At 38.9% G+C, this 24112-nt stretch overlaps 1 protein-coding gene across 4 annotated transcripts in view; it reads left to right on the forward strand.

Moving 5' to 3' along the window:
* LOC124797977 (speckle targeted PIP5K1A-regulated poly(A) polymerase-like) overlaps positions 1-24112 on the forward strand; it is a 254563-nt gene that overhangs the window by 195017 nt on the left and 35434 nt on the right. For 2 of the 4 annotated variants that reach the window (XM_047261151.1, XM_047261150.1), the window contains 2 exons: positions 702-903; positions 18102-18619. In XM_047261151.1, the coding sequence (XP_047117107.1) occupies positions 702-903; positions 18102-18619 (720 nt within the window). Of the gene's footprint in view, positions 1-701; positions 904-18101; positions 18620-19091; positions 19177-24112 lie in introns of all 4 variants that reach the window. The other 2 variants (XM_047261152.1, XM_047261153.1) reach the window with 2 other exon arrangements.

Here is a 24112-nt window from a genome sequence, read left to right on the forward strand (position 1 = left end):
AAGGCGCTGCAGTGATTTGAACAATTAGTATGTTTGTAGTAGAGTGAACTTCAGATACATCTGCCAACATTGATTTAAGTTTTTGAAAAAAGAAAAGAAAAGAAAAATAAGAGATCTAAATGGGCTCAACTGAATGTACAAATAATCTAACAGTGGAAATTCCAACAATGTAGGAAAGATAGACATGTTAAGTTGCAGACAGGCACAAGAAAAAGAAACACACACCATTCAGTCACACAAGCAAACACTCCTCATGTATGCACGACTACAGACTGGCAGCTCAGCCCAGAATACACAAGAAGTGTTTCTCTTTCTTTTTCTGACAAAGGCTGTGGCTGAAAGCATATGTGTGAGTGTCTATTAAATGCACCTGACTCCAAACTTAATGCGTAATGTTTACAGTAACTAGCAATCTGTCTTTCCCTACATTGTTGCATGAATAATTACAACTGATCTCTTTTCTATCTCTTGTCTGTTGCAACCACTTTTGCATGTGTACTTATTACTTGCATGCAAGCAGTTCAAATATTCTGCCTTCACCCATTCTCTTTCTTCTGTTGAATAATTTTTCTGTCTTTCTCTACTTCATATTCCCATCTGTACAACGTTTTTAATCTGTAAAACTATAATTTATCTATAAGATGCTTTCTTTCTTGTTTATATTGTAGCTAATCACCTTACTCAATGTGTGATATTTTCAGGAGCACCAGCATTGCTTTTTAAGGATTTGTGTGTCCCAAGGGAAGTGGATGACAGTACAACTTTAAGTGCAGACCTTTTCCTAAAGCCAGAGTACCTTGGTGCAGTGGACATTGCTGCTGAGTCAGCCAGACAAATGCTATTTGCACGTTGGACACATGCTGTTGTTGCACTTGTTCCTGAATTTTTAACTAGATTTGTAAGGTATGGATTGTATGTAATTGTACAGGTACTTGTAAGTTCTTGTAAGATAAAACTTATTCACGCATTTGCTGATGAAACATATATCATGAAAATTGCATTTTACTTCATCATTGATGTGTTGTGGGATCCCATTGGCACAGTTATTAATAGAGCAACATGTGTGAGTCCTATTTCTCATATCTTATCTTCATGGTCCTTACATGCAGTGTATGTTGGCAGCAGTAGAATTGTTCGGCAGTCAGCTTCAGATGCCAGATATCTAAATTTTCTCAATAATGTTTCTTGAAAAGAACATTGCCTTCCCTCCAGAGATTCCCATTTGAGTTCCCGAAACATCTCCGTAACACTTGCTTGGTGTTTGAACCTACTGGTAACAAATTTAACTGCTTCGATTGCTTCATTCAGTCCGACCTGGTACAGTTCTCAAACACTCAAGCAGTACTCAAGAATAGTTCGCACCAGCATCCTATATGCAGTCTCCTTTGCATGTGAACCACTCTTTCCTAAAATTCTGCCAGTAAAGTGAAGCCGACCATTTGCCATCCCCACCACAGTTCTCACATACTTGTTCGACCTCATATCACTTTGCAGTGCTATTCCCAGATATTTAAATGACTTGACCGTGTCAAGCAGGGCACTAGTAATACCGTATCTGAGCATTACAGGTTTGATCTTCCTACTCGTCCGCATTAACTTACATTTTTCCACATTTAGGGCTAGCTGCCATTCGTCACACCAACTGGAAACTTTGTCTAAGTCATCTTGTATCTTCGTACAGTCACTCAACTTCGACACCTTACCATTCACCACATCATCATCAGCAAACAACTGCAGATTGCTGCCCACCCTGTCAGCCAAATCATCTATGTATATGGATAACAACAACGGTCATATCACACTTCCCTGGAGCACTCCTGATGATACCCTTGTCTCTAAAGAACGCTTGCCATTGAGGGCAACATACTGGGTTGTATTATTTAAGAATTTTTAGCCACTCACATGTCCGTGAACTCATTTCATATGCTTGTACCTTCAGAAACAGCCTGTAATATGACATTGTGTCAAATGCTTTCTGGAAATATAGAAGCTGCCTGTTGCCCTTCATACATAGTTCGCAGTATATCATGTGAGAAAAGGGCAAGTTGAGTTTCGCATGAGTGCTGCTTTCTAAAACCCTGCTGATTCATGCACATAAGTTTCTCAGTCTCAAGAAAGTTTATTATATACGAACTGAGAATATATGCAAGGATTCTGCAGCAGACAGAAGTTAGGTATATTGGTCTGTAATTTTGTGGGTCCATTCTTTTACCTTTCTTATACACTGGAGTCACCTGCACTTTTTTCCAGCCGCATGGGACTTTAGGCTGGGCTAGAGATTCATGATAAATGCAAGCTAGGTAAGAGGCCAATGCTGTAGAGTACTCCTTGTAAAATTGAACTGAGGTTCCATCCGGACCTGGTGATTTATTTGCTTTCAAATCTTTCTGTTTCTCTGTGCCGGGTATGCTTATTACTATGTTGTCCATACAGGAGTCTGTCCAATGGTCAAATGACAGTATGTCTGTACGATTTTTCTGTGTGAAATTTAAAACTTCGGCTTTTGTTTTGCTATCTTCGGTTGCCACACCAGACTGGTCGACAAGGGAACTGAATAGATACCTTAACCTGCTGAGTGATTTTACATACAACCAGAATTTTCTCGAGTTCTCTGCCAGGTCTTTTGCTAAGGCATGACAGTGGTAGTTGCTGTATGCTTTGCGCATAGATCTTTTCACAGACGCACAAATCTCTACTAACCTTCACTTGTCATTATTTTTACGTTTCCTTTTGAAGTGAGAGTGCAACAGCCTCTGCTTCCTCAGCATCCACCAAATTTCATTATTAAACCATGGTGGGTCTCTACCATCCTTTATCCACTTACTAGGCACATAAGTCTCCAGACTAAAATTTACAATTTGCTTAAACTTTGCCCATAATTCCTTTCCATCCATCTTACTGGAACTAAGTGATGCCAATTCACTGTTTGAGTGAGACGTTAATAACTGCTTATCTTCTCTGTCTAGAAGAAACACCCTTGTAGCCTTCTTGGCTGATTTATTAGCTTTCGTATTCATAGTTACTATAACGGCATCATGATCGCTAATCCTCGCTTCTATACTGACTTTTATGTGAAGCTGAATAATGTTTGTGAATTTATCAGCTACTTTTTCTTCTGTGAATTTGCATTTGTGTACACACAGTATATGAAGTTACAGACATTTTGTCTAGACTGACTTTAATTTTCCTAGTGACTTTAATTTTCGTAGTGTGAACCCTCAGTTGTCTTATAGAAACAATGTGTATATGTCAGCAAAATGTAAAAATCTGAAGATAATGGAAGGTATCCACTATAAAGAGGTAAGACTGGCTGCTGGATCCTACAGGACTACTGAGCCACCACTATCCATCCAGTTGGAACTCTTCATAAAGTGTTTGGCAGTTCTTGTCCAACACACAGTCACTAGTATTCCACCTGCTTAATTGCTCACCTGTAAAAATTCCATTCTCTAGTCACCCATGGATAATTAGCCATATCATATCTCAGTGAAAACAGATCTAGTGTTACTTCAAATGGATCAGATTCCAGTTCTTGCAAAAGAGTGGAGCTACCATTATTGACTCTTGAGGCCCAAAATGAATGTGTATGTCCTTAAATATAAGAGGGATAGTACTCTGGCACTGATTTATAAAAAGAGGATTTACAGTATCTTCTGCCAGCAGTTCAGTAATGTAACAGCTTACACTCATGAATGTAAGCAGAGGAGTTGCCTTGGCTGCTCCATAGATTTACCTTATAGTGCCTTCGAGAGCTGACTACTAGATGAATGTACGAAGGTGTGCTGAAAAGTAAAGACTCTGATTTTTTTATGTGAAAACTTTGAAAACTTTTTAAATAAAACAAATGTTATTAACATTCTACTTCTTTATTCTTTATGTCTGCATATTTATTTCTCAGCATAGTCAGCCTGGTGCCAAACACATTTCTCCCAACGAGAGACCAGTTTGTGCACTGCTTCATCACTATCAAAGTGAAGCCCCCAAAAGTGTTCTTTAAGTTGTGGAAACAGATGAAAATCAGATGGGGCCAAGTCAGGACTGTATGGAGGATGATTGATGACATGAACCATTGTTGCAGATGTTGCAAAACTCGAGTGTGGCCAGGAACTGTTATGCTGAAGGAGAGGATGCTCCATGTTTGGACCAACTCTTTGAATTCGTAACTCGATTACAGCAAGCTGTTACTCACACACTGACATAGAACTTATATTAGAGATCACCATGTTACACGTAACAATCCAGACCCCTGTAGTGGCAGTTGGTTGCAAATATGTGGACATGTAGAATAAAGACATAGAATGTTAATAACATTTTATTGGTTTAAAAAGCTTTAAAAGTTTTCACACAAAAAATTCAGAGGCAGCACACCCTCATATCATGTGGAATGCTGATGTACATGCTGTCTTGAGGTCATGGGAAGAGATGAGATTTATTTGAATTACAAAATCTCTTTGTTCTTATTCTGAGAGTGCACTCTAAGGTGTCCAGATCATGTATCCAGCACAAAAATCTGTCTACAGGTCAGGAATGATGGCAGTCAAGTTTAGGCTTGCTCTACACACTTAGGGTGTTTAGCAGTGTTCTGAGCACTCTGCTGTGAATGTCGTTGCCAGTGTGAGTGTTAAATATGATCATAGTGAGTTACTTAGTAAATTTTTATTCCATTTGCTGTGATTTGTCATTGCTGGTGGTGGTAAATGACAAATTCTATATAAGCAAGCAAGAGAGATAATTTACAGGGTACATACGTTCTTCGAGTGCAAAGTACGTGTACGTGCCCACCACAACTGGCCCTTGGAACCAGTAACACTGCCTTGAATTGTGCAACCCGCCATTTTTCATGAATCAAACTAAAGTGCATCTGGAACACAGCACACACCCCTTTGTGTACTCTAAGAAGGAAGGATATGATACTCTTTAAAGGATACCAAGTCATATAGGAGTTTGGAGGGGGGAGGGGGGATACCAGTCAAGGATATATACGTGATAGCTACTTAATAACTACTGTGGCAAATTGTGAAGTACGCCTACGTGCAGTGTTCACCGGGCCATGCAAATGAGAAATGAGAACCTGAAGTCAGTATAAACAACCCCTTATCAAAGTATAGTTCTTTACGGCCACTGAGACAAAATGGAATCCTATTAAGTTGCCTGGGCACTGCCCTTTGACACAGGGTCCCACCTGTGCAGTGCATGATTGAGATAATAACCATTGGTTACACCTTTATTTTGTATGAAAGTCTGAAACAGCTATTGGTCGTTTGTCTCTCCTCACCAAAGTGTTGGGAGGGAGCAATTAAAATGTTGCAGCCTAGCTTTAGGTGTGCTGTACTGACACTGATAACTGCCCTGTCATATCCATTTTAAAACAAATGACATAAAATGAAAGAAACTACCATAAAATGAGGCTACTTCAACCATTGGGGTAACACAAGCCATTTTGCAAGGCAATCTTTAAATACTGCTATTGGCATCATTGTCGTGAGCTTGGAAGGTTTTGTTGTTGCTGTTGTGTGTGTAAGTTTTTCTCTAAGTCTTGGAAAATAGGTTGACAGTCGAAGGTAAATTTACATAATCACTTTTCTTCCAGATAAATTTTAGCACAGTTTTATATCCATCAAAACTTTTCTTGCTGTAATGGTGTTCCCCAACAAATTTTAATGCCACCACTTTCCAACATAACCTCAAACAATACTTTAACTCTTTTGCTACTTCACAACATTTGTTTCCAAAACAGTTCTTTTTTAGTGTTGAAAAGTTTGCAGTCATGTCATATATGGGCAACATATGCCACCTGCAAAAGAGTGGTTTTTGTTACCCCATACTATAGAGTATAAATCTAAAAGAAATAATTGCCATGTTGTCACTTATTTTATGAAACAGTATGGTCCAAAAGTATCAAAGACATGTTGGCGTTTGAAAATATTAAGATTATACCGAAGGTAGATTTAAAAAGCTGTAAAATCAATGGAGAATGGTCTTGCATTTAGGCAGGCTTCTGAAAATTCTCCATTGGAGAGTAAAATGTGTGAGGGTGGATGGAGATTGGGGATCCCCGTTAGTAGTGTTTGAAATCGGGTTGGTTGTCGAAGGCCTATCTTGACTGAAGTGGATGGAATGAATAGTGATTTAAAGACAAAATGCCAAGCCCTGATTTTGCTGAAGGATTCATAAAGAGACACAATATCACCCTTACTAATCGTCTGCACCAAAATATTAGGACAACTGGGAAGCTGTGAGCAAAGAAACAATGAACGGTTAGTTTGATGAAGCTCATAGTCTAGCTTTTGGACCTTGACCGATGCACGATAGTGAATTATGATGAAACAAACAGGGCAAATGACCATCAAAAAGGGGGGATTACAGTTAGAAAAGACACATGCCATCCTGAAGTCATTAGTGATTACTCGAAGTTTTTAAGCACATCAGTTAAGTTTTCGAGAAGTGCTGATGGAATCCTACTTTTTTCTTATATCACTTTTAAGGCAGGAAATCTGTATTACATATAGACCAAAAATTACCAAAGGGTGCTGTCTATAAAAGATTAAGAGTTGACAATTTACCCTAGAAATATATGAAGACTTGTACATGAATATAGCAGTTCTGTGTTTTCGACAAGAAGGTTGTTAAGATTCTGGTAGGGGATAACCTGGCAAGCCACTTCACTGAAGAATGCAAGAAAAACATCAAGTTTGTACTGCCACCCCCATATAGTACACACTACACACTGTACCCAACCACTAAATGTAGCTTTCTTTTGGCCATTGTAACGAAAGTGACATGACATTTTACATGAATTGAAAAATAAGAACTGTGACGCTATGTTTAAAGACAAGTTCCCTCGACTTCCGATGAAGTGTGTTGTTGGGTTAGGTGAAGAAACCATCAAGAACAACTTGAAGTTTGGTTTTAAAGCAGCAGTGGTTGTGCATTTGGACTGGAAACATTTTCTGAAGAGGCTTCCAGGTAGTAAATTTAGAACTATATGAAAATTTTTGTTCTAGCAATAGTCATTTGAAGGTTTTCTACAGAGAGCAGACCCAACCCATCCAAGTACAGAAGAAAAGGAAACTTGATATTCTAGCTGGAAGAGGCACTGAAGGAGTAGAAATTTTGGAAGCACAAGACTACAACTTTGCACCTAAAGTAAGCACTTCAAGAAAGAGAAGTATAAATGCCCCAGTAATTCAGATTCAGGAGACAATAATGTGGAGTTCTCACTGCAGAATGCCAGTAATTCAGATTCAAGAGATGATAATGGGGAGTTTTTGCTGCAGTATTCTCATTCAGATCTAATTCTAAGTAATTCGTCTGATTCTTGTTTTAATATAGAAAAGGAATTCCTGTTGTGACAAAGGAAAGGAAAGTGCGAATATATGATGTTAAACCTGATGTTTGTGCTATTGGCACTCTTACAGTTGACGAAGAGACAAAATGGGAAATATTAAAAATCTGTTTTGCCATCGTAATAAAAATAAACCTGAGGAAAAAGTGTAAAGGTGAAATTTTTTCAGAAAAGCTCCAAATCACTGGGAAATGACTGTGTTCCCAATAGTGTATGATGAGATAGATGTACACATCTAAAATGTTGTCAGTGTTGTGCAGCCTATAACAGTTCATAGGAGATGCTATATATTCCCTTTTGCAAAAAGTGAACTTTAATAAGCCAAAATTGCAGCAAAAAATCTTGAGCTTCATTTGTAATAAACTTGATCTGAAAAATGGCAGGTTCCTGGCAGTGATAGTCTTTGGAAGTTCCTTGGCTTTTTGTTGACACCAGTTCGTTTTTTTCAGTTTGACATTTCTGCTTCAGCCCTTGAAAGTGTGTTTTCTTTTCAGCGGAGGATTGATCTTGAGAAAGAGATTGTTACGCATCCCACTTGACACTTATGAGGTTCTTAATCTCTTCATTGTTGTCATCAAATCAGTAATTTTACTTCTTTGCATCAAAACCAATGACCTCCTCTGCACTCTTCGTGATAATGTTTTTTAAGTCGTACGGTTTTGTTCAACACCTGTTCTGTTAACTGTGGTATTTGTAAGTCAGTCCAAAAATGTGTCTTGCTAGAGAGCAAACAGTTTCATTCTACCAGCCGTTTATATTGAGTTTTCTCATGGAATGATTTGAGAAGTAGGATGTGGTTTACGATGGGCGAGGATACCCAGATGGCTAAACAGGAGTTTGTGATCAGTCCAGCAACAATCAACATTTCAAGCTGTTTCTGGGATCAGGACATCTTTCTTGACACTGTTGAGTGATGATATAGTCAATGAGATGCCAAAGTTTGCAGCGTGGATGCCAGATGCCATTGACTTGAAGAGTTTTTATGTGGAATAAAAGAATTATATGGGGCTGTTTGTTTGTCATCAGGAACTCTGAAAGCTGCCAACAGTACAACAATCCTCACTGACAGTCAGGACATCTTGAATGCAGGAAAGACCATTTCAGCTCACTCTTAAACTGTATTTCTACTGCTGCTGATGACTTTCTCGAATGTGGGTCACAACATCCAGCACAAGATTGTGCGGCAGTCCCACTGACATTTCATGAATTCAGCTAGGTTCTAGTTAATATGAAACCGAGAAAAGCACCCGGACCTGACAACCTCCCCTTGGAGATCATTCAAAGTGGTGGCCTGCCTCTAAAAACCAGACTCTTCTCCCTGTTTCTTCTAATGCAGGAAACTTTTAAGGTACCGGCTGATATTAAGAGCTCCACAACTGTCACCAAATTTTTAAAAAGGCAACTGAAGCATATGCAGTAAACCATGGCATATCATTGCTGTCTGTGGCTGGTAAAATTTTTACTAGTATTCTGTTGAATTGCCTTCAGACTGCAGGAGAATTGCAGGAAACAACATAAGTCATTACCGTTTGTGTCCTGTGACCTAGATAAATTTCCATTAGTAATGGGCTTAAACAAGGATGTGTCCTCGCACCAAAGTTTTTTTCTCTGTACCTAGCAGCCATTCTTAATGAGGCAACATCTGTAAACAGTGTAGGAATAGAACTTAAATACAAATTTGACAGAGGGCTATTTAATCAGTCTGGACTGCACTCTAAAAGGTTCACAAGCCTCACTCGGGGAACTGAACTGCAGTATGCTTATAACAATGCTTCTCCAGCTCACACACCCAGTGAGCCGCAACTGTATGTAAATTGTTTCAGTACTGCATATAAATGGTTTGGCTTGACCACACACACACACACACTCACACACACAAAAGAAAAAAAATGTACTACCACAGCCAGCTCTGAAACTGCTTTTCTGAATTTCAGTATCTCTATTTCCAGCACACTTTGGAATAATACATCATTTCCTCTATCTAGGAAAACTAATTGCTCATCGGAAAAGGACATCAAGCAAAGGATGGATGCCACACATGTTGCTTTTGAATGTCTTGTACACTGAGTCTCCTTGTCACTATGCACCAAACTGTTGGTGTTTCAAACAGTTGTTGTTTCTACCCTGCTCTCTGGTTATGAAAGCTAGACAATATATCACCCTGATCTTGACAAACTAGAACACCTCAACCAACAGACACTTAGATGCATTATGAACATCAAATGTGATGACTTCTTATCAAATACTACTGTTCGTGAGAAGGCTAAGTATAGAGTGAAAGCCACCATTATTGGTCACTAACTCAAATGAATTGGGGATGTCCAGCAGATGAGAAACAACAGACTTCATCAATAAATTTTGTATAGTGAAGTTAGCACAGGTAGAAGGTCCCATGGTGCTCCTCTGAAGTGCTGCAAAGAGCGTTTCAAGAAGAATGTAAAGAGTTTAAAAATTGACCCAAGTAATTGGTGCACCACAGCAGAAGATCATTAACATTGGTGCACAGCTGCTTCAGCTGCTGTCTTACATTTTGAGCGGGAATAATTGAGGCAGGAGAATTAAAAACATCAGAGATGCAAATTTTGCCAGGCCTAGCCATGGCCCCCACCATCTGTTATGTGTAATGTATGTGGCCACATGTTTCATGCCAGGATTTGTCTGTTAAGCCATCAAAGGTATCTCCATACCTGAACTCTCATGCAGTTGTGGAAATGCAGGAGAAAAATGAAAACTTGGACGTGAATATCAGCTGCCACTGCCGACAGTATGAAAATTATAAAACTGTAATTGAGGAACACCTTTTCAAAAGTTGATAAAGGCAGAAAAGTAAATTTTTGAGGAAACGTGTTTTTTAAACATCATTTCCAAATACTAATTATGTAAATGAGGTAATCTAACATTTACACTGCTTTTGTAGGCATGATTCCGATTGTCTGTTTAATTTTTCTCAGTGTTCATTTTTTATATCAGAGTAGAGTGACAGGTTTTTTCAGAAGTCTGTAAATGCATAGATGGAAGTTAAAAGTTTTTTAATATTTGCAGTCAATGTGATTTTTTCAGTCTCTTTTTTTCATCTTTAACATTAATCACAAAGAAAGCGTATTTATCGTTCTTTTGTATAGAAATACAATAGTGCACCACAATATAACACATTAGTATAATATTTTTCCATAAATGTTTGATAAGCAGAAATGCAAAATGCAACAGACATCATTGAAATTAAAAATACTGGCAACAGCAATACAAACTGGGAACCTACAGATCCTTTTCAACAATGTCCTCATAAACTCATCTGCTCCTTCTGCTATGTTAAAATGCATCATCAGTTTTAAGACATTCTTTCTCATCTCCTTGCTGATCGTGTTCTTCTTTTCTTAAATGGCTGATTTCTTTACTGCCAGGCTTCAGAGTCTGGATTTCCGTAACTCAACCTCTTCAGGACTTCCATTATAAGTGTCCAGTAATGACAACAATACCTTCTTCTTAGACTTTTCATAAACCAAAACTTGCTGAGCAGTTATTATGTTTAAGGGATCTTAGATCATAGGGCTTTTAGTGTACTGGACATGAGATCCTTTGCTTCCCAATATTTATTTGGTTTGTTTATGATGCCATGTTGTTCCAGCACTTTATAATATTCGGTCAGTGAAAGAATATCTTTCTTTCTTTCCTTTTTTTTCACTCTGTCATGAGGCATATGGCTGTGACCATGGAAAGGGAAATAATGTACCAGCTTATTAAATATACTGCTTTCTTCTGTAAAGGCAGTTAGTGTGCCCATCATTACTATATTTTTATTTTGACTGGTACATGAATCAGAAAACCCTTCATTCGGTCTTTGTTTCCAGCCAAATATGAAAAGCAATCCTTTCCTTTCTTTGTGTTCAGGAATGAATCATAATGCATAAATTGTGTCTCCAAACCTGTCTTGAAAATGATACTTCACCTACAGAGAGCTGTGGTATTGCCTGAGTCTATTGTATACAAAAAAAATATTTTAACCTTATTTGAAAATATAATATAATGGGATAAATAAAAAAATCAACTCACAAAGCGGCAGCAAGAGAACACGTACATAAAGGAATTTAAATTTGCAAGGTTTTGGAGCCGTGATAAAATGCTGAGGCTGAAGGAATTAATGTAAATTAAGGCAGGTGGGTGGCAAGAACCAAGGAAATGTTGTAACACTAGTTCCCACCTGTGGTGTTGAGAAACTAGTATTTGAGGGAAGAATCCAGATGGTGTGTGTGATGAAACAGGCATGAGGCCATGACTACAGCATGCTCTGCAACAGGATATTGTGTGTTGCCAGTATACACACTCTGCCTATGCCCTTTAATCCTAACTGATATCTTGGTGGTAGTCATGCCAATGTAAGAGGCCAAACATTGTTTACGTAACAGTTGATACATGACCCGTGTCATTTCACAGGTGGCTTTCCCTTTGGTAGTATATATTTTGTCAGTTACTGGGCTGTTACAGGTGGTGCTAGGAGGGTACATAGGGCAAGTCTTACAGTGAGGATGGTCACGGGGTTAGGAACCCTAGGGTAAGGAAAAAGAAGGAGAAGGAGCATAGGATCTGACAGGGTATTGCAGAGATTTGGGGTGGGGGGGGGGTGGGGGGGGGGGGGGGGAGGCTAAGGCTAATCTGGGTGTGGTGGGCAAAATGTCAGACAGAGTAGACCTTATTCCAGGGCATGATTTTAGGAAGTCATAGCCTTGTCATAGTAGCTGATTAATACATTCGAGACCAGAATAATACAGAGTAAGAAGATGTTTACTCCTGTGTACCTCACCTTCGGTGAGGATGAAGTCAACTGCAAACTTCTGTTCACATTAAACCTACTAACAACGAAAGTTACATCCTGTCAGTTTTCAACCTTTCCGTGTCATATATTCCCTCCCATACAGCCTTGGCATTCTAGGCAAACGTTCTTGTTCAGATGCAGATTCTCTATGGCAATACACCGCCATTCTCACCTTAGCTTTCACTGGACCTAATTACCCCACAAGCCCAGTTCAAAAGCTGATTTCCAGGGCCATCAAATCCAATCCTAGTACTGCTGACCGTTGCAAAAAACAACTTAGGGGTACACCTCTTGTCACTCAGTATTATTCTGGTCTTGAATGTATTAATCAGTTACTTTGATCAGGCTGTGACTTCCTAAAATCATGCCCTGAAAAGAGGTCCATTCTGTCTAATATTTTGCCCGTCACACAATAGCTTTCTGTCATCCTCCAAATCTCTGCTATATCCTGTCAGACCCTGTGCTCCTTCTGCACCTATTTCTGTATGGTATGTACCCCTTTGACTGTCCCCACTGTAAGACTTGCCCTATACACTCTCCTCCCACCACCTATACCAGCCCCGTAATTGGCAAAACATATATCTGTGAGACCCCATAGATTGTTTACGAAATGTTACGTAAACAATGTTCGGCCTTTTATATTGGCATGTCTACCACCAAGTTATCAGCTAAGATGAATGGGCATAGGCGGAGAGTGTATACTGGTAACACACAATATCTTGTTGCGGGGCATGTTCTACCACACATGCCATCTGGATGCCCCCACCCCCCCATCAGACACCAGTTTTGTAGAACTCTGCAGCTGGTAACTGGTGTTACAACATATGCTTGGTTCTCACCATCCACCTGGCTTTAATTTATGTCAGTTTCTTCAGTCACAGCATTTCCTCACAGTAACTACTCCTGTGTCCACTCCCTTTTAGTTTTGTATATCTTTCCTTTGCAGATCGGTCTATGTTTCCTGCTTCCTACATCGATCACATGTAATGCACTTAGCTTTGTGCTCTTATTAACTCTTGCAACCTGTTTTGTCAGTAATCTCGGACTTGCTTATTATCCTGGCTTCCACTATTAAGCTCTCAGGTTTTCGAATCTTCCCCAGACCAGTCTCCAACAAATCAGTGTTTGCTTCTCTTCCCGCCCAGTAAGTCTCCCCTGACCCAAGGCTCTGAGCAACTTTTTCAAACTCTCCCCATTTCCTAAACCTATCAGTCCTTTTCTTCACTGCTCTTCCTTCCCCTTCAACCCCTCCGCTAGAAGAAGGAGCCATTGACTCCAAAAGGTTGCAGATTTAAGTACCCTTATATGTGTTTTCACCGGTCGCGGCTTGGTGAGTAGAGTTTTTATCTATCCCATTACATTATATTTTTAATCACATTTGAATTTTCCTCCTTCGTTAAATTGCATAGAACGTTTTTGCACGTAGTTTGTGCAACCTGTGGTTTTTTATTAATTGGTTCTTTTACTTCAGATCTTGTTCCTTTTTTAATTTCAGTAGATCAGTCTTGCATGTTGAACATATATCTGTATTATTAGTTTTATATGACAAATTAAAGCAGTGATAGAAAGTATGTTTTTAATTTGGTAAAGAGCTAGTTGGAAAGCCTGATGATTTCCGTATTTATTTATTTATTTTGTTTAATTACTGAAATGTTTCCACATTTAGATTGTATTCAGTTCGAATAGCAAATATCTCTTTTGGACTTTTTCCGTCAATAGTGGTTCTCTCTACACCTGTTTATTTTGATATCATTCTTTATAGCTTATTTAACTTCCTTATCTTTAGTTGTGCTGCAGTCCCGCTCTGAGTTTTCAGTCTATAATCTCGTGTTACATGACACTTGGTGTTCAAATTTGAGTATCTGTCTTTGGACATCCGTGACATTACCTGAAATGTTACGGCGCATACAACATTGGAACAGTATTCTTCCTTCCTGCCTCTATCTTTTGGTGATGTGATTATCATGTATTTTAGTAATAATTTATCTTGTTTCATTTTGTTTAAGTGATGAAAAGTTGTTATATTGCTCTAAGTGAGATCAGCTGCTCTGCGTTCTTTCCTTCCTAAGACTTTTGGGTTTACTGATGTCTACTAGCCCCCATGAACAGCAATAGCTTCCATTTTCTTGTTCTTGTTGGACTTCTTGAATGCTTTCACTGTCGACTTGGACTTCGTACCACCTGAGCACTCTGTTACATATGTACCATTTCTGAATCACTTGTATTAATCTCCATCTAATAGTTCAACAGCTACTCTTTTAGCACAAACCTCCCTCTGACAAAACTGGCTTGAACTGAGTAATAATTAGGAGGTAATGTTGGTGTGTAAACCACTAATTTGGTGTGTAAACCACTAATTTATTTCTAATGTTGGTTCTGATAGCAAGGGCTTAGCTACAGTTTATGTTTTTTGTATGTCCAAAAAACAATTCTCACGTTGTTATTGAATGTGATGTCCTCCATTGTTATTGATGTTCTAAATTGTTGTTCTCCCTTCCAGGTTTCTCAGAAGCAAAGCGCAGTTTGTGTTTCTTGACTTTGGCTTTGACTTTCTGAGAGCAAATATTGAATTTTGAAAGAACTCTTAGTTTTCATCACCCTATATCAACAGCAAATATTGGCTTTTGACCAGACCATTTCAACAGGACAAACATAGCAAGAACCTTGATTTTTAACTGACTTCTGAAAAAATCTCCTCAATTGTTTACAATTTCTTCATCATATTGCATGTTTAAGGCATTTGGTATGTGAGCTTAGCACAGCGTATGAACTGTGTTACTCTAATCCCAGATCATTTGAACCAAACTTCAGTTTCCTAATCACAGTTACCGTGAGCCAAACATTGATATCTAACTATTGGCCCTTGTAAGTCCACATCATGGGGTAACCAAAGCCATCATGTCTTTATTTTACAATTTCTGACATACATTTGATAAAATTTCCTTATATGGGAATATATAGTAGTATATCCAACTTTTAACTGAACCAGTTGCTCTCTAAAGTAAAGTGCAGATGTTAAAGTTGAAAAATGGCATGAGTAGTCCTGTTTTATGATAGGTGTAGGAATAATTTTGAGGTACATATATCTTAGTCTTCCTTTTGACATTTCTACCCAATACACTGTATAAGGTTAGGTGATACTTAGATATGATTTTTTTGTGGAAACAGCATTTAGCATTATTTTCTCCGAACTTTCAGAGTCGCTCTAATGTTGGAAACATGGATGATGCAGTTTATATCAGTTATTTGACAACCAAAATATCATACATCACTCTTTTATGTTGAACTAGAGGATTCATATTGGATACTGCATTCACTATTAGAGGCTGTAGTTAAAGAGTTTTGAATATCTATAAAATCTATTCCTTTCAGTCTCCAACAATGGTTTATCCTCACTTTCATTCATTACACCATGTCATTCAGTAGATTTTCATTCCTTGCTACAGAGTAGTTGTTTCTGGCTGCTGGCTGTGATTAGTGGAAAAGGCATTAAGCAGTTAGAGAACAAGTTCATTGAATGGATTTCCTCAGAGACCAGATTGTTTTGCTGTTTTAAAAGTTACTAATCATATATTTTGTAACTTTGAACTTGCTACAGTTACCAGTATATTATTTTTTGATTACGTGTTGCAACAGTGAAACTTCCTGATTTGAAAGGGACACAAGAAAGAGAGGCGTGAAAGACTGAAGGTGGGAATGGCCTCATTTGAAGCAGTGGATGGGGACATTTATTTACCATCTGCCGTGGTTGCTACAGTGCATTGACCAAAGGAGAAACACATGTTTGTTGTAAAGCCCTATGGTCTAATGCCCGCTTCACCCCCCCCCCCCCCCCCTCTCCCCGCGGCCGCGGAGCTGATTTCAAAAGTTTGTGCATACCGTATATTGTCCCAGCTAGTTAAGAACCATTCCCTGCCATTGAATCCTATTAAATCTGTTTGTAAAAAGGTTTATCAGCTTCCTTCAATAACCCTTGAATCCCTTGAATGTTCACAGATATTATTGTCTACATACTAGCTGATTATGGAATTCAGTAAACACTGGGAATGTCTCATATATTTCTGTTTTAGTGACACAGTTAAGTTCTTAAATTAATGAGAGATGGCATTAGGGGAGCAATGAAAGGAGAGTTGACCCTAGTGCGTATCGTTTCGGTATGTTAACAGTCAGTCAGTACTACATTCCTTTGTGTGCCTATCACCAAAGATATGTTTTCCCATGAAACTGTCCTTTGCCATTAATGTCCGATGAATTATAAAGATGTCTCTGGACCTTACAATGTCTAAGCTTCTCAATTCTCACAACACGATATTAATTATGGGTTCGAATCCTTTCAGTGTCTGTTCAGCACAAGTTTAGTCTTTTAACGGGCACTATTTTTCACATTTACATTTATTAGCAGAATCACATTGACAACAAGTGGCAAAGATACTAGTGTGATAAGGTCCAAACTATTTTCGGTCCCAATGCTCTTTAATAATTCGTATACAGCAAATAAACTCTTAATTCAACATAAAAGTTTTCGTATTGTCAGTAAATCTCTTCACAATCATAATTATACGATCGTAGCTTTTCGTTTAACACGTACAATCACCATACACTTGAATATCAGTGTTCGTATACCCAGTCACCTCTAATTGACTCACTCTCTGAATTTATCCCAAAATAATCTATTTTCCACCACTCCAATGTCTAATCCAGTTCTAAGAATGCAATTTAATTAGGCTTCTAATCCCAAAATTCCAGCTACCACGGAAGAACTGTGAACACACTCGCCACCGGTGAAAACAAAAACTCAAGAGGCCTAACAACGTTGCGCATTGGTTTATATATTACATTCAAAACAAAACACAGATCTGTTAGATCTTCCTTGGATTCCCTTTGTACTGCTTTGTGTTACTCTATTTCGAATATCTACTCTTTGTAAAATTTTAACTAACTGTTACTTTGAAATACTACTACCATTTTTGGGCCCTTAGGTCATTTTGTATTACAGAATTTAATCTAATACTTGTTTCTGTATAATCACTCTCTAAAGAGTGGTTACATAGTTAATTGTCAGATTGCAGCATGCATCTCCTTGATGATGCCCAGCATGCTAGCAAGCAGCTGCCCTTGAACTTTTGAACGCTCTGTGAGGTGAATTCTTCATGGAGGCCTATACTCCCATAGCTATGATGCAAGAACTCAGTGAATGCGATTTTGATGTTCAGCATAATGCATGTGAAAATTTGCCTGCCTATGTGGTGTACACTGCAGAACTACATGAGAAGTTCCTTCACTCAGTATGTGTAACTGTTTGGTGTGTTTTATTGACATTAGAGATCATTGTGCCTTACTTTTTTTCTAAGAAACCAAATGTACAATGATGAATTCCCAACTAGTTGTCAGTGTGATTGATAATTTTATTTTGCCCAGTCTTTAAAAAAAAAAGGATGTTGGGAATGTGTGTCTTCAGCAAGATGGCATCATGGCATACACATTTTGTAGGAAAAGTACTCTGTACACCTGGTCTCTTTGGTGGACAATCTTCTGTGGCCGGTGCACTTGCCCAATTTAGCCCTTCGCAACTTTTCTTGTTTTTCAGTTTGGTATCTAAAATTCATTGTTTACACTGTACAGCAAAGGACCTTCATACACTTGAAGGTGAAAATTCACCAAACGTAGCTTGTGGACTTCTTGTTATGCTAGAAACTGTCACCCATAACTTCAGAAGTCAAGTAAATCAGTTTACTGACAATACATCACTTGCTGGATATCATATTTAAAAATATGTCATTTTAAATTGCTATTTATGTAGGGAAAGAATAATAAATTAAAACAATAAATATAATTTTCTTTCAAAACAGCAATTTTCATTGTTGCATCCTGTTGTATTTATTTGTGTATAAACATCTGTGTATATGTGTATGTAAAATTAGCATTAATTTACAAAACATTTTGCAGGTTGAAGGTAGAACCAGTTGATGATACAAGGGGTCCAGTATCTGTGGAGGATTGTATGATTACTAAGTGTCTGCCACGTAGTTGGAAATGTTCCGGCAAACCCGTACTGCACACGTGGAATATGCGCAAGAAGGCTGCCACAAAGCATAAATTAGATCCCAAACTCCCTATGATGGAGCGAGAAACACTGATTTCACAGCATCTAGAACAAGAGCCATCAGAAGTTGAAAATGCATCATTCATTGTCCGTATTATTGCTGGAAGCAAAAAGGAGTCTGTTCGCTGTTGCCTCATAGCACACACAGCAGATGCAGCTCTCTATCATATCATTGCCAGAAAGCTGCTTTCACTTATTCCCCTGTGGTTAAATACTGCCTTTGTATCCAGAACTGCATTGAATTACATTTCTGACTTCTCCTTGTCAACTAATACAGATGCAGGAAGTGCCTTGCCTGCTAATGCAAATGTATGTGGTAATACAGAAGAATCATCTGCTGCAGAGATAGTTCTGGAAAAAGGTAACACAGACAAACAAGATGATGATCTGTCCAGTTGAAGCATTCCATTCCAAGTGCTTCATAGCTTTAGCAGTGCGATGAAAATTGAAAGTTGGCAGTACTCTCCTCATTGTTACCTCTCTTCCACAGTGAAAACTAATTCTTTCTAATCTTCAGCATTGTGAACAATTAAGTGGTGTTTTCCATGCACAGGTGAGATGAGTAACATTGTGTCATGAATTTTACTCAGGACATTAACGACACTGCAACCATCGTAAGGAATAAATAAAAAATTAAACTAGTCTGCATCAAAACTGTTTCCTTTGGAAATGCTGAAATCCCTTTTGAAACACAGTCTACATGTTTGTAAATAAATATTTGACTGGAAGCTATTTTTCACAAGTATACACAAGCAATTTGTGTAATATTGAAAGATAATTAAATTTCATTGTGTGTATTTGTTTATTTGAAAATTATTTATTAAATGTTCTAGCCACCTTCATATGGGACAGTGTGGCTGCAGTGTGGAACATACTGACATTGGTTGGCAACATGGTTGGTGCAGATCAATTAATTAAGTAATTTTATTTGTGTGTTCTGTGGATTATAATTGCAAACTCTAAATATGATGTGTAACAAGTCGGTTTTACATTGATAATAGACATTCTCTCCTAAAACATGTGCACGCACACGCCGACACACACACGCACACACACACACACACACACACACACACACACACACACACACACACCTGTCAGATCACATGATTCTGTGCATCCACAGTGGTCAACAACAGTTGTTTTTGGTTGCATTTTGTGCACATTCCACAGTCCCAGATTGTTTTTAAACATGCTGAAAATTGGTGCCTTCAAAAATGGATGGAGGAAGTTGTGAATATTTCAGTTGAGTCAAGGCCACTGTAACATGTTCGAGAGAGAGCTTCAACATTTTCTGTGACAACAGGTACATTAAAAAAAGGGGGGCTGGGCTGGAACTTAATGCTAGTCCCAGTCTTTCATGGTCACTACATTACCAGCTGCACTGTTCGTACGTATCTCAATAGCACAATTTTGTAGCATGGAACTTCTAATACATAAACCACCAAATAACACACTTAGGGTTCAGAGTGATTTAATTGGGGTGAGGAAGTTGCTTCAACGGTCTTCTGGCCAGTTTGATGCGACTTGCAGTGAATTCCTTTCCCATGCCAGCCACTTCATCTCAGAGTAGCACTTGCACTCAATGTCCTTAATTATTTGTTGGATAGATTCCAGTTTCTGTCTTTCCCCATAGATTTTACTGTTTTCAGTTCCCATGATGAGATGCCTTGATAGCTTGATATTTATGTTGTGACTCGCCGATCATTCAAAGCGCCGCTGCGGAATTACGCGCGTCCTCTACGTGCGGTGCTGTCTGCCAGCCATGCAGCAGCTGCGCCACCTAAGCGGCCAGCCGAGCTGCAGCCACTAGACTGGGACTCAGTGCTCATTCAAATGCTAACGTGTACACATGTCTTGCTTGTCAAATTACTCTGTGACTTATATGTGTTGTGTCGTTCTGAAATATATGTGTTAAACTTGACGTTGTAACAATTGGCGATGAGGTAGTGGATTTTTCCTTTTCACCGTTGACCCACAGGGTTCCATGGCTACTGCCGAGCAACTATTTCAAAATCTCCTTGGACATCAAATGCTTCTAACAGCGTCAAATGCGGTGCATTTCTCGTCATTGGCTATACCTCCTTTTCCTCCTTACGACAAGACGGCGGAAGACTGGTCTGATTATGAAAAACGTCTTCGACAGCACTTCTTGGCGTTTCATGTCACGGACGAACAACCTTGTAAGTCTCTGTTCCTTTCCTGGATTTCAACTCAAATGTATCGGTTGTTGTTGCAATTGGCTCCTTTGAAGGATCCTGCGTCTTTGTCCTTTGCTGAAATGTGCTCACTTCTGTCTGTCTATTTTCAAAAGCAAATGCATGTGATAGCCTCTCGTGTTGCCTTTTATCATTGTCAAAAACAGCCACATCAATCCTATCGCGCTTGGGCTGCTGAACTTCACGGCCTCAGTTGAAAGTGTCAATTTGTTACTGACGTTCACAAAGAATCCTATGCCGATTCCATGGTACGGGATACTATTATCCGCTCGACGCCCGACAAAGAAGTTCGGCAACGTGCCCTTCAGTTGGCGAATCCGACTCTAGATAAAGCTCTCTCCATTGCGCAGTCTTTTGAAATTTCTCGCGCTGCTGGGGCGCAAATAGAGGCGTGGGGTGATGTCGGGGAAATACAACCTCTGTGCGCTGTTGACGACACGTGTGGCGCGTCCCCGCCGGCCAACGTGGCCACAGTGCGCTCCCACGCGCAGCCTCAGCTTAGCCGTAAACAACCCGCTAAGAAACTGCAGCAAAACCCCCGGCAACTTCCTTCATGTCTGCGGTGTTTTACGAAACATTCACGCGAGGATTGTCCCCAACGTTGGGCTGTGTGTCACAATTGCAAAAAGAAAGGTCATGTGTCTTCCTTTTGCAAATCCGACCGTATACATGATGTTCATGAACATGACGCTGATTCTGATTCTGTGTTGTCTGTCAATTGCACTTCTTCCCTTTCAGGGAAGTTATGCCTCACTGTCCAAAGCCTTAGTCGAGATGTTCGCATGCAAGTGGATACTGGTTCTGCTGCCACTATAATTAATTCTCAGACATATCTTCAGTTGGGTTCTCCACTCCTGTCACCTGTCACTCAGCAATTACGGACGTACAATAAACAGAAGTTTCCTCTCTTGGCACAGTTTAATGCTGAGGTATCTTACAAATCTGTTGTTCGCACTGTTCCCATATTTGTGGTCGACCAGAGCAACGCAGAAAATGTTTTTGGTTTCGATGCCTTTTGTGTTTTTGGGTTCTCCATAGATGACTCTGTCAGTATTCTCTGATGCTATTCCTTAAGCTCAACTGGATTCCTTGTCGACGACATTTTCGTCCCTTTTTTCTCCTGGATTAGGCCGTGCAAACGACTTTGAAGCTCATATCACGCTCAAACCCACTGCTCGCCCTAAGTTTTTTCGGGCTCGACCCATTCCTGTGGCCCTTCGTGATCGGGTAAAACGGGAGTTAGATCGTCTCACTACTTCAGGGGTCTTGCTTCCTGTCACTTCCAGTGAGTGGTCCTCTCCTGTCATTGTCGTTGCTAAGCCAAATGGTGATATTTGTCTCTGTGGCGATTTCAAAGCCACTGTAAATGCTCAATGCTTCATCGACACTTGCCGTATGCCCCGTCCTGAAGAACTGTTCACTAAACTTGCTGGAGGCCAGTATTTTTCTAAAATTGACCTGTCAGAAGCTGATCATCAACTTCCTCTCGACGCTGCTTCCCGACAGTTTCTGGTCCTTAACACGCCTTTCACACACAAAGAGGACACTAAAATGAATTTACTCTTTCTGCTGCCAAAGCACTGCTTATCTGCTTATGACAGCCGTTGTTTTGCCTAGGCTGTAAATCAACAAATGACCAGAAACAACCATAATAAGAGCATAGCATGACATAGCACAAAAACACAGAGTACACACACTGGAATTTTAAGTATCTGAACTGTATCAAAAATGCCAAATACCATTAATTTCTCCCAGGAGCATTGGGACAGCTCAGAGAGCACATCATTGCTGCTGCAGTGACCATTCATATCAGCAGCTAAAGGAAACAAGTGTGAGTAAGACACTTACACTGAGGGTTCCATACAAACTTAATTACGTATGTATACAGTTCATTCATCCTGGGAATCGAAAATCTCAATGACTTTTGCCTGTTATTGACATCGATACTGGCAAGAATTCCAAGACCGTATGAAAATATCTGACTAGTATTTTATCCGTATTCAGCCACTGTATTTGTGTTTATCGTAATAAATAGCAACCAGATCCAGAAAAGAAATTTTATTTCCTTAAGGAAATAAAGTTTCTTTTGGGGAACTGGTTGCTGATTATTTCAATAAATTCTTCAGACTAGCCTGGACATACAAAAAGAAGCAAACAGGGGATTTCAGTTTATATTAGAGAGGGAGAAGATTTAAGAAAACATTTTTATTTACTTGCTAAAACATGACTACAATCTACATTTTATATTTGCATGCAGTAATGTTCGTCTATTACGCTTTCGATGGATGATGATGATGCAATGTATGTTCAAATGGCCAAAGATATTTTTATGTGATGTAATTAAAATTTAAGAAGTTTCACATTTTTTACTTTATTTGTACTGTGAAATCTTACTCCTTGCCGAATTTTATGATTCTAGGTGAACAGGAAATACCCTATAGGTTTTGTAGATTGCAAGTATCTAAGTATGTGACACAAATGACCAAAACTTTTGATTGCATTGACTTAGAAGCTTTAATTTTTCTATGCCACCAAGGCACCATACAACCTAGTATACAACATAAATCTGAACTTGATATGCCTAACTGTCCCAGACAAAAAGGGGCTTAACAGACAGATGGACAAACAGACAGGCGGATAAAATAAAAAAAATAAGACAAAAAACAATTTTTTTGTGTTATAAATAACATTTTTCAGATTTTTTTCCTTTACTTGTACCATGAAACCTTGCTTCTTGCCAAATTTCGTGATTCTAGGTCAACGGGAAGCACCCCATAAATTTGATGAGTGGGTTATCGAGCATCAAATTATATGATATTTGACTATCTTTTGATTGAACGACTTAGAAGCTTAAAATTTTTACGTCTTCAAGGGACCATAGACCTTAATATGTGACATAAATTTGAACTTGATATATCCACTCATTCCTGAGAATAATGGTTCTTAACAGTCAAACAGACAGACAGACGGACAACAGCAAAGCGATCATATAAGGGTTCTGTTTTTACAGATGAAGGCATGGAGCCGCAAATAAGATCATGGTGACGTCACACTACAGATGACTTCCAGCAATCAGGGTTTTAATATAATGAAAAACACTATTTCTTACACATACATCATCTAATCACAATTCCTGTAGCAGAGTTCTTAAAACAATTTTTTAATATTGCACGTTTTAGTAACAGTAGAACAGTCCCTTGTTTACTACCTGTTGTTGTCACAAAAATGCAAAGGATTGAGGACATAGGCTATATACTTGTTAAAACTGACAATGAGATGCAAAATGCTATACTGTGAAAAATGTCTGATATTGTTTTATTTCATGTAATTGGATCCAACAACAATAGCAAGGCATTGAAACCAGTAGGTAAATTGTTTCTCTCATCTTGTTTCCCCAGACAAATAATTTTAAACAAGAATTGGATACACACCAATATGTGCTGTTTTGTTTTCTTTCTTGCAGTCACTTTCCATTTTGGAAATTGTTAGGGAATTCAATGTTGCGAGATCCACAGTGTCCAGAGGTGTGCTGATAATAGTGTCATGTAGAGGAAGGTGTTAGCAGATGAATGACGAACACTGACTTCACTTAACACATACAGGAGTGCGGAGCAAATTGCCTCCGGCCAGAACAC

This window comes from Schistocerca piceifrons, chromosome 5 (assembly GCF_021461385.2).
Source record: "Schistocerca piceifrons isolate TAMUIC-IGC-003096 chromosome 5, iqSchPice1.1, whole genome shotgun sequence".
Taxonomy (NCBI): domain Eukaryota; kingdom Metazoa; phylum Arthropoda; class Insecta; order Orthoptera; family Acrididae; genus Schistocerca; species Schistocerca piceifrons.